Below are 12,515 nucleotides of genomic sequence, written 5' to 3' on the forward strand. Positions count from 1 at the left end.
AAGGTTTGTCATGTAGGGAAATCGTATACTGTACAGTATACTTACTAGGAAAGGAGACTTAAAGATACCCTACCTCTCTTGAATGCCGAATGTGATCATACCTTAACGAGTTCACAATGTAGAATTTAAGCAAAACTGTTGCTGTGAATGAAGTACTATGGGATGGTGGTGAGGGTGTCAGTTGTAGTTGTCTTCAGTAGTATATAATGTGATAATGAGGGCTAGCTTTCATGTAAACTGTGTCGTGACTAACATGTCTGGTGTCCACGCGGTGGCAGGCTACCACTGGGATTGCTCAGATTGGGCACGACCCTCCCAGAATCCACTTCCTAACATCATGGAGGTCCCTGGAGGTGAAGTGAGAGATTCTTCATCATACCATTCCAATGAATCAAATGAATCTATTGTAGTGGAACCACCAAAAAACCAGCCTTTGATGCCACCAGGTGGGTTTTTTCTGTAGAACCTTGGTTTGTGTGAGGTAATCACAACTATGTACGTGTTTAACATAACTGTAGTGTTGACTTACAATGGTAAATATTTTCCTAGTAGTCTTGCCCAGAATATCATTATTTAGCAGTTTGTTAGCGAAATTATTTAAATTTTATTGAATCGCTAAGCAAATTTTACCAGCTTTTTTTTTTTTTTTTTGGGGGGGGGGTGAGGCAATAAATGATTATCCTGGGTAGTTAAGTTATTAGTGTTTATCTCTAATAGAGTATCCTAACAAATATGTTGTATTTATTAGTGCTTAAGAAATAAATACACAATCATATTTCATTGTTGTCTTTGCAGTTGAGGGCCCTGTAGACCCTGGTCGTGACATGGAGACCTTGCCTGCTGATGAGCTTATCAGTGAATGTGATACAGAATTTGAACTAGAATCTCGGCCTGATCTGGATACTTCTCAGCTTCTTGATCCTAATTCTGATGCTGGTGCAGAATCAGACACATCCTTGTTTACTCCACAGCCACAAAGGTAGAGTTTTCTTCTTATTTATATATATTTTTTTATTAACACATCAGCCGTTTCCCGCCAAGGCAGGGTAACCCCAAAAAAGAAGAAACACTTTCGTCATCATTCACTATCACTCATGCCAGTCGCACCTGTACTACAGTTAAACAGCAACATATCTCCACCCCTCCTTCAGAGTGCAGGCACTGTACTTCCCACCTCAAGGTCTCAAGTCCTAACCAGTTCCCCTGAATCCCTTCATAAATGTTACCTTGTTCACACTAATAGCACATCAAGTCATAAACCTTTGCCTACACTTGCTCCTATCTAACATGCTTACACATGCTTGCTGGAAGTCTAAGCCCCTCACACACAAAACCTCCCTTACCCCCTCCCTCCAACCTTTCCTAGGATGGCCTCCTATCCTGCCTTCCTTTCACTACAGATTTATACACCCTCTAAGTCATTCTACTTATTTCCACCCTTTCTAAATGTCTGAACCACCTCAACAACTCCTCCTTAGCCCTTTGGATAATACGTTTAGAAACCTTACACCTCCAAATCTCCAAGCTATGGATTCTCTACATAATATTCACATTGCACATTGCCCTCATACACAGCTCCACTGCCTCCAGCATTCTCCTTGTCGCAACATTCACCACCCACCCCTCACACCCATGTAAAAATGTTGGTACCACCAAACTCTCATACATTCCCCTCTTTGCTTCCATGGATAACATTCTTTGTCTCCACAGACTCCTCAGTATACCACTCACCTTTTTTCCCTCATCAATTCTGTAATTCACCTTGTCTTTCATAGACCCATCTGCTGACAAATCCACTCCTAAATATCTGAATACATTCACTTCCTCCAAACTCTTTCCCTTCAATCTGATATCCAGTCTTTCATTACCCAAATTTTTTTTATTATCCTCATTACCTTGCTCTTTCCTGTGTTCACTTTTAATTTTTTTTTTTACATACCCTTCCAAACTCATCCACCAGCCTCTGCAACTTCTCTTCAGAATTTCCCAAAAGCACAGTGTCATCAGCAGAAAACAACTGTGACAATTCCCACTTTGTGTAAAATTCTCGATCTCTTAATCCCACACCTTTTGCCAAGACCCAAGCATTCACTTCTTTTACAACCCCATCTATAAATACATTGAACAACCATGGTGACATCATGCATCCCTGTCTAAGGCCTACTTTTATTGGGAAATAATCTCCCTCTCACTTATATACTCTAACCTGAGCCTCACTATCCTCATAAAAACTCTTAACCGCTTTCAGTAACCTACTGCCTATTCTGTGCACTCGCAAAATCTACCACATTGCTCCCCTATCCACCCTTTTATAAAATGTAATTTAGTACAGGAGTCCCTCATTTTATGCTGCAGATGTGTTCCAGGCATAAGGAAGGTGTACTAAGCTCAGTTAAGACCATAAATACTTAATTCCTCATAATAAGAATCTTCACTCTGCTTTGCCCACCATACCGACTGCATACAGTGAATGTACATCTCTCATACAGAATTACCAATAAAAATAAAATACCTTATAATAACAAATTTACAAAATGAAAATCTCCATAGAGAAAGGCAAACATGAATAATCATACTTAACCACAAAATGGCCTTCTGAAAAAAAAAAAAGATGATCAAATCACATTGATTATGAAGCTAACAAATTCTGGGGTTTGACTACAAAACAATGCAATTAATACAGAATTTTTTTTAATCATCATATGAACCCAACCCATAAGAGAAAGGCCATATTTAGGTATTAGTAAGACCTTTCCAATCAATTTTACCAAGGGTGAACCAGAAATGGTAAACTGGAAATTTACTTTCAGGAAAAATCCATAGTTGGGTTAGCTTTCCAATATGTTTTCTAGTCACATCTCCGTGCTTTACTCTAGTTAATACTGTCACTCTTAAAAATGAATGCTAATGAAAAAACAAAAAATCAGCCTAGGAAATCTAGCAAGCACATTGTGAATAAAATCGTATGATTAGCTTCCAAGTTAGGCACTGTGTGCTAAGCTAAAATAAAATGAAATGTTGCCACTGTTCCCCACAACAGAGTGGAGTGCCGACAGTGATACTCTTGGACTCCATGAAAGGTTGAATTAACCAGGTGCCAAATGATCTACCAGGTCAGAGTGCTTAATGATTTACCAGCTCAAACCATTCTTCAGCTTTCAATATTTACTTCCTTCAAACCACCCCTCCTGGTTGAGTCTGGTCAGTCGTAACTTTATACTGAAGGAAGTTAAAGTTGACACAGAGCGCTATTAGACCGAAGACGTTTTGGAGAGGTAGTAGGAGGTTGTGGTTGTCTGTGAGCCTCTGTTTCAGAATGGTGGAAGTAGATTATACTAAACAGTTGTTCAGTAGAGGTGTTGCAAAAGAATCCCAATTCCAAGACACCAAAGTTAGTGAGTAAATATGTAATAAATACATATGGAGGCTTTACTGCAGAGTATACGAAGATGGGATAGTTAGGAAGGCCAACCAACTTCAATTATTTGGATTAAGAGCCCTATACTCTTCAAGTATAGCTGATTAGTAGAGTGCTCAGCTTTCACAACTGAATGTACCTTGGCTAAATTCCCAGTGAGATGAGACATGTAGGCAAATCATCTCCTCACACCTATTGCCATTTTGTATCTGGCACTGTATATATAGGAACCTTGGTGATAGTTGGCATCCTGGTGGGTGATCTTACATCTCAGAGCTTGGCCTCGAGAAACAGCAGCTCGTAGTCTCTAAAATTCAAGTTACCATATATAAAAGCAATAGTGTCACTTTACAATACACATTTTAATAAAAAAAAAGTCTGAAAATGCTTAATCTAGATAAATAGAATTTTTACAGAAAATACTTACATTAAATATAATATAATATAATCAAAATAGAGCTCAGCTGGATATAATGTTTGAAATTATATTTTGTCACTAATGCAAAAAAAAATAAGAAAAATTAACTACTGTATTAAGGAATACTTAGCCATGTTATTGTTATTTGCAATAAAGCACTAAACCTGTCTGTGTGTCATACAGTACCCAGAGGAATGGCCAAATAATTAATTTTGATCCAAGGGAAGAGTAACTCCAATTCCTTGAATCAAGAGCTCCTCACAGGCATCAAGGTACATCCCTGCATGAAAGGAGACCTGTATCATTGCATAATTATCTTTTCAACTTCATTCCATTTAACATGACACATCAACCCATCCTCTCCAAATATGTTTTGACTAATGCTGTATGGCCCTCTCTAGTTTAGCACTTACTTTGATTATATTATTATTATATTGACTAAGCCTCAGCATTCCTGCATTATATGCAAGGTTACATTTGTACACATCTTCATCAAGAGCCTTTTTTTAATTTTACTTTTTAATTTAATAACTAGTATAACTAAGTATAGTATATTAATGTGTGTAAATGAGTGTGCACAAAATTTGCATCTATAATTTTAAGTGTATATTTTTAGATATTATACACACAGTATTATTATTTTGTGCAAATATTACATTTCTCAAAACACTTGACTGCCAATTTCTCACAAACACTTTCATACAAAATAAGCTTCTTATAAAACTCCAGTGACACTATGTGGTAGTAACTGTCTTGTCTGGGCTTGATCATTCATTATTGCCTGCTAGTGGGTAAGAATATGGTTATGAGTAGAGAAAATTTCTGACTACTGGTTGCCCTGCACTTGCAGCTCTCTAGCTTGTTTGAACAACTAATCACCTGATAATAGTCTCTTATATTTATTCAGTGCGAACAGAAATTCTTTTACCCTGTTGCTCAGTACTCATATGTAAATACCTGTACCTTTAATAAGCAAATTTATTTTGCCAAAGAATATCTAAGCAAACACCTCAGTATGTTAGTGTACCTATGATGAAGGTTAAATATTTTTCTTGCTTTGCTATTCATGGTAAAATAAAGGCACTTAGTATGGTAAACCTTTAACCCTTTGACTGTTTTCGACGTATAAATACGTCTTACGAGCCAATGTTTCTGACGTATATATACTCAATAATTCTAGCGGCTTCAAATCAAGAGGGAGAAAGCTGGTAGGCCCACATGTGAGAGAATGGGTCTGTGTGGTCACTGCACACCACATAAAAAAAATCCTGCAGCACACATTGCGTAATGAGAAAAAAAAAACTTAATCGTTTTTTTGGAATAAAACACCGACTTTGAGGTGTATTTTCGTATAGTATTTATCGTTGTATTCGCGTTTTCATGGTCTTAGGTGATAAAATGGAAAATATATTACAGAAATAGAGATGATTTTCATTACTTTGACGATGAAAACGACCTTGAAACTGAGCTCAAAGTAGCGGAAATGTTCGATTTTTACCAATGTTCAGGAGTAAATAAATCACACCACATGTCCAATACACGTCAACTGGGGAGTCTGATATTCTTTCACTAGTGCACTGATATTATTTATACCATTTTTACAATAATGCAGTAGTCTGCATAACAGTAAATTTTGTATTTTTTTGTATGAATTATTTATTTATTATCACACTGGCCGATTCCCTCCAAGGCAGGGTGGCCCGAAAAAGAAAAACTCTCACCATCATTCACTCCATCACTGTCTTGCCAGAAGGGTGCTTTACACTACAGTTTTTAAACAGCAACATTAACACCCCTCCTTCAGAGTGCAGGCACTGTACTTCCCATCTCCACGACTCAAGTCCGGCCTGCCGGTTTCCCTGAACCCCTTCATAAATGTTACTTTGCTCACACTCCAACAGCACGTCAAGTATTAAAAACCATTTGTCTCCATTCACTCCTATCAAACACGCTCACGCATGCCTGCTGGAAGTCCAAGCCCCTCGCACACAAAACCTCCTTTACCCCCTCCCTCCAACCTTTCCTAGGCCGACCCCTACCCCGCCTTCCTTCCACTACAGACTGATACACTCTTGAAGTTATTCTGTTTCGCTCCATTCTCTCCACATGTCCGAACCACCTCAACAACCCCTCCTCAGCCCTCTGGACAACAGTTTTGGTAATCCCGCACCTCCTCCTAACTTCCAAACTACGAATTCTCTGCATTATATTCACACCACACATTGCCCTCAGACATGACATCTCCACTGCCTCCAGCCTTCTCCTCGCTGCAACATTCATCACCCATGCTTCACACCCATATAAGAGCGTTGGTAAAACTATACTCTCATACATTCCCCTCTTTGCCTCCAAGGACAAAGTTCTTTGTCTCCACAGACTCCTAAGTGCACCACTCACTCTTTTTCCCTCATCAATTCTATGATTCACCTCATCTTTCATAGACCCATCCGCTGACACGTCCACTCCCAAATATCTGAATACATTCACCTCCTCCATACTCTCTCCCTCCAATCTGATATTCAATCTTTCTTCACCTAATCTTTTTGTTATCCTCATAACCTTACTCTTTCCTGTATTCACCTTTAATTTTCTTCTTTTGCACACCCTACCAAATTCATCCACCAATCTCTGCAACTTCTCTTCAGAATCTCCCAGGAGCACAGTGTCATCAGCAAAGAGCAGCTGTGACAACTCCCACTTTGTGTGTGATTCTTTATCTTTTAACTTCACGCCTCTTGTCAAGACCCTCGCATTTACTTCTCTTACAACCCCATCTATAAATATAATATATTGTATGAATAAAATATCAAAATAGAAAGCAATAATAATATAAGAGGGGCCTAGAGATGTGACTAATGAACAGAGCATATGTTATTTTAGTGCCACGAATGTCTACCTTGTTTATTCTGGACCCTGTTTTGAAATTGGCATCTTTTTTAATTTGCGTGAAATTGGCCAAATTGCCAATTTCTGACCACCATATTGGGTAGTCCAAGTTAGTAAATGGGAGGTTTCTTGTACTCAGCTGATAGATAAAATGGAGTTCTAAAGAAATAGCTATGAGTTTGGTCAACTGGAACAATGGAATTGGCTGAAAATAGGGATCAAAGTCTGCGAAATCACCGATACGCATATGTCGCCGAGACCGCTAACTTCACGGGAGCATAATTCCATGAGTTTTCGACCAAATTTCGAACTTTTGGTGTCATTACCATCGGGAAAAGATTATTATTTCATAAGAAAAAATAATTTTTTTTTTTTCAAAAATTGAGCGACATAGAATGACAGTTTCAGAAAGGGGCCTGAAACAGTCAAAGGGTTAATGGACATTTTACTTATGTTGGCTTTATTAAGTCAAACTTTTATGTCTCACCACAGTAGTTAACATTTGGTGAATGAGAGTTAGCGACACATGGAAGCACAGCCTGTCTAATGGTCAGGCATAAGTTCATTTTTTTTGGGGGGGGGGGGGGAGAATTACCTGTTTATGAAGTGGTTAGCTGCTGACAGCTCCCTGTTTCTATTTGATGGTGATTTGTGTTTGTTCAATTGATGTTTATAGGTATCTCCTCCATATTCTGTCATCCTCCTTAATTACCAGCCTTGCACTGTTGTACACAATGATATGTGCAGATGTAATGATGTATGATAGGCATATTGCTGGTGTTATAGGTTATACAGATATACAGTACCTGTATTCCAGAATTCCTGTTTGGATGTTACATAATGTTTCACCCACGTGGAATACTATCAGGCTGGTAATTAACATGACACATCAGAGCTAGGAGGAAATGCCTAGAAACAACAATTATACAGACAAAATACAATCACATCCTGGGTGTTTTCAGTCTCACACTTCACCTTATGCAGCTCACTCTTGAAATACTTAGACCCACACTTAACTTGATAATTTTAAGCCTACACCTCACTCCATTTCTCACTATTTTCCAACACATCTAATCAGCTGTGATGGGATAAATATTCGAGTTGGCAAGTGTCTTTCAGCATCTTGGAAATGGGAGGCAGTTAAGTTTTATCAAAGCAGAAGTAATTGCACAGATTAGACAATCATTCAAAACCATGAAAATCAGGTGGTGGTGGGTGGGAAAGCACAGGATATACTGAAAGATCGCCATGTGGAAGAAGGCAAAAAGAGTACTAGACAAGAGTACAATATAAGAGTCAAAGGAAGGAGAGGGAGGTGAAGGTGCTGAGGTCAGTGTGTCCTCAAGGGTGTCCTAGAGTGGTAGCTGGGTTATTAGAGGCATGAGATGATTCCTGCCTCATCATTCATTGTGGTATGGCATTTTACATTCGAGCAGTTCAGACCTTCAGTCCCTCATATCTCCTTGTCATTTCTATTCATTGCTAGCTGTGCCTCATCTTCAGTAGACACAAAAGGGTTGTCTTTCTGTAGTTCTAGACCTTTCACCTTTTTTCAGGTATTTGACATTGTATGACTTGCTCTTGTAAAACCACTGGCAGTTTGTTGACCTGCATTAGTTATTAATGGCCAATAACCTGTTTTTAGTCATACCACAGTTAAACGTCTGATCTGCTTTCCTTCATTGCTTTCGGTTGTGGGAAATGGTCTTACTTTATAACTTATTAGTAACACCTAATTTATACATGTTCATCTCATGGAGGGGCACCTGGTATCATTTGTCATGTTAACAGTCCAACAGATTTTGATTGATTGTTCCATTCTATGAAGAACATGCTTACTCTGTCTGTTATTTTCTAATTTAGTAGTTATTCTAAAAGCAAAATCTCCATGAATTACTGTATATACAGTATATTAAAGCAGATAAGAGGAAGCTCAAGAAAACATTAGCAACTGGGTAAAAGTAAAAATGTGCTAGTTGCCTTCCCTTCATAAGGGATGCCTCAATATTGTTAAGAGCTCTTGAACAAAGGAACTGAAGCTGCCCTCCTCTTTCTTGGATCAAACTTGGTTATATCCTATTCTGCAGAACCTGTATGACCCTACTATGGGTTTAGCATTTCTCCCAAATATAAAATTTATTGCCTTAAAAGTTGTTTTGTTCTTATATTATGCCTGTTAGCTCTCAGACACAATTTTGACATGCTGTTGGAGTGTGAGCAGGGTAATACATCTTTGGAGAGACTTGGAGAAATCAGGCTGAGAAGTAGAGTGCCTGCACTGTACAGGCTAGGTTAAAGAAAACACAAGTCAGATATGTGACTCTTGGTAGGGCATTAATACCCCATACACATTTCGTCAAACACATACATTTTCTTTCTACAGATATGAGACTCACCCCAACCAATACCTTCCACATTACCAAATTGGCAGTGAAACAGAAACAGAAGATGAGAGAAGCAAGCTATTAAATACACTTGATGACCCTTACAGTGTACATTACCAGCCTGCTCCAATCAGTCATCTCCCAGAGGATCGAGATGGTGTTACGTATTCTCCATATCGAATTCGAAGCAATCGCAGACACGATACTGTGAAACGATTTAGCGAGTTTGGAGGCGATATGTCTGTGATTTCCGGTATGGAAGATGAAGAGGAGGGAGCCTCCCTTTGGGGAGGTGAAGCTTCAAATACATCTGCATCAGACCTGGATAATGTCTGTGATATTGAGGACTCAGAAGTAAACTCCGAATTTGAAAATGATGATAAAACAAAGAAGTGAATAATGAGTACAGTATTAGTTCAACTGGGTTCATAGTTTTTTTGAATCCTTCAGAATATGACTGACCATATAAACTTGAAATGTTTTGAGTGAAGCGCACAAATGGAACTGTATGAATGGCATATTTTTATACAATGAAAAATCAAAACATCATTGAGTCTGCAAACTTTTTAAATAAAACCTAAATGATGGACAAATGTATTAAACTAAGAGTGAGTGACAAAGAAACTGACAGGATTGTCTATTTTTCAGCTGCCATTTCTTAGTGCCTGTATGCTGATTAAGTAAAATAAGGATTCAAATATAATATGTATATCTTCCAGTGTGCCTAATATCCCAAGGTCTTCATTAATTCATATAAAGACAGAATGGTTCTCATATTTTCATGTGTAATTCTGAATTGCAATTCCTTGGGCAAAGTGCCAATTTTTTATCTGTTAAAAGAAAAGCAAGGACTATTTATGTATAATGTCCGTAAATTAGACCTACTAGCACTGGATATGATCATTTTTGTCATCCAGGAAGTGACAATTAGAAATGTTTCCTTGGAGTACTATGTATAGTCTTAAGGTCTATGGTGCTACTGGAGGAGACAGTGCAACAATACCTGGCAGACAAGGCAGTTTGCTGGAGGAGGCGAGTGGTCCATGTAAGAGTGTTGTGTATATAAATGTGTAAATACAAAACTTATATTTCATTGTATATAACTTCCAAAATGTGTTCCACAGAACGTTTATATTTTTTGCAGAGCAAACAGACAGGGTTAGATCTTTCAGGTATGTTTTGCTGCCTGCGATGATTCTGGGTATGCAACCAATCACAGCTCGGCTGAATGATCCACTAGTCTGCATTAGATGTAGCAGTCTTTTAGTATTTTTGTCATTTCAATAACTTGCCACTCAAAACCAATTTCATCTATTAAAGTACTGTACAGTATTATTTTATGGTCACTGAGTTAGAGAATTTAAATACTGTATAATTAACTTTTTTGGAAACATTTTATTTAACAGTACAGTACTTGAAGAAATTACTGTTTTGTGAGGGTATTGCATTTTTTAATCTACCATGTGCCAAAGGCAAGTCATTTATTTCCACAAGTGTCCTTGAACAGAGCAGAACAGATTTGGGTCACTGATTGACGAGAGACATTTTACTTTGTGTCTGATACGCTGTGGTATGATGTTGGCCCATGTTCTAGCTGCCCTGAGTGTTTCTTGCAACTATTAAGATTAACTGGAATTTAAGGGCTTTTTGTATGAAGTATAATTATGTATTTTTTGTATTTCATTAACAGTTATTAATCTGCTCCATTGTAAATCTCTAAACAGCTTCCCAGAAAAGGCTTCCTCTATCTATGGAATGTTTTTTTTTATACAATGCGTAATTATTCAGTTGTATACACATGCATTGTAACTGGAGATTCAGATAATTTTCCTTGTGTGACGAGGCCTGCAAATATGGCTCAGAAGTACAGTAAAGTGATTAATTTATATTTTTCTGGTAATTATGTGGTTAAATTTAGGGTTACTGATGGATGCTGCATGTTGCTGGCCATGCCACATACAGTGTACTCAGAGTTTTTGCTGTTTTTCCAGCTGTCATATCCTCTTTACCATTCCGTTCCTGATAGGTTACTCTACTAACCGAAGTAATTGTGATAATAGCTGTACTCTGTAAAGGAGGAATTCATATTTTTACTGTGAACTAATACAGGAGTAATGGTTATATTAAAACACTTTTATGGATGAATGTATGGTTGCCATGGCAGCTATTGTTTTATACAAATTTTGTAAATAAACTTGTAATACTGTAACTTGTAATTATTTAGTATTTTTTGAAACCCTTATACATACAAAATATACAATACAGCCTCTTCTCACTTAGCAACATACTTGTTTACTGATGCCTCGGACTTATGACGGGCTCTCTGATCAGTATTTATACCTACATAATGTATAGAGCTGATTTCCTCTATTCTGTTTATTTCAATATACAGTACACTACTGTATAGACATTAAAAAATATATCAGGAATGTTATAAACAGTGCAAAGGTGACATTAAAACATCAAAGATGGTTGACACAAACCCACTACCATTATAGTATGCTCCTCACTTAGTGATGAATTCATTTAATGACGCAGTCTTAGAAACGGAACTCCATCGTTAAGCGAGAAGAGGCTGTACCATAATTCATAAATTCATGTTATTAATACAAAAGAAAATATCTAAAGTCAGTCATAGGTAATCCACAGGGCTGTTTGATTGTATATGTAGTATGGATATTAAGAACTAATTAATCAAAGGAACTGGTGCTACCTATTCCTTCCTTGAATCAAACCAGATATCTTGCATTCCCCTGACAGTGTGTGACCCCCTAGTGGGTTTAGTACTTTCCCATAAACATGCAATATTACTATGAATGAAAGTATGCTGGATGTCTAGCACTGAGTTTAAAAAAAGGGAGCAGCACATATGTGGGATTAAATCGGAAGTATCTGGGAGAATGAGAGCTAAAGGAGTAGCTGTAATATTAACCCTTTCACTGTTACAACCCCCAAAATTAAAAATCCCATCAGTGTTACAATTTACAAAAAAATAATAATAATTCTCCATGGGGAAGTGGAGAAGTATCCTGGCTCATGTCATAACAGGCAACTAAAATGCTGTAAGGGGATAGTAACCCCTTCTCTTGCAAAAATTGTTAAATGTAAAAAGAACTTTATGAAAGTGTTTTTCTTTTGATCACCCTGCATCGGTGGGAGATGCCGGTGTGTTAAAAAAATAATTTTATCTTCTAAAATGGTAGAGAATCTCTTTCTAAATGCAATGACACAATAATAAAAGAGGGATTACGCAGGTGCAAAGTTGAAGGCTGGGAGCACTTATGGGGCTGTGATTCCAGCCATTTTAAGGCCTATTAGGCCAATTCCATTGCTCAAATCAACTTGGCTCTTGGCTATTATGTTTATTATGTCTTCCATTCTATCAAGCACAAGAAACTGCTCATTCAAC

At 37.7% G+C, this 12,515-nt stretch overlaps 1 protein-coding gene across 9 annotated transcripts in view; it reads left to right on the forward strand.

Annotated features, from left to right (window-relative positions):
* The window catches only part of kug (FAT atypical cadherin kugelei), a 913,302-nt gene extending 901,980 nt beyond the window's left edge, over positions 1–11,322 (forward strand). For 5 of the 9 annotated variants that reach the window (XM_070104239.1, XM_053775102.2, XM_053775093.2 and 2 more), the window contains 3 exons: positions 279–446; positions 796–979; positions 9,106–11,322. In XM_070104239.1, coding sequence (XP_069960340.1) covers positions 279–446; positions 796–979; positions 9,106–9,502 — 749 coding nt within the window. In that variant the 3' untranslated portion in view covers positions 9,503–11,322. Of the gene's footprint in view, positions 1–278; positions 447–795; positions 980–9,105 lie in introns of those variants that run through there. The other 4 variants (XM_053775112.2, XM_053775122.2, XR_011394610.1 and 1 more) reach the window with 4 other exon arrangements.
* Positions 11,323–12,515: the final 1,193 nt, after the last annotated feature.

The sequence above is a fragment of the Cherax quadricarinatus genome, chromosome 1 (assembly GCF_038502225.1).
Source record: "Cherax quadricarinatus isolate ZL_2023a chromosome 1, ASM3850222v1, whole genome shotgun sequence".
Classification (NCBI taxonomy): domain Eukaryota; kingdom Metazoa; phylum Arthropoda; class Malacostraca; order Decapoda; family Parastacidae; genus Cherax; species Cherax quadricarinatus.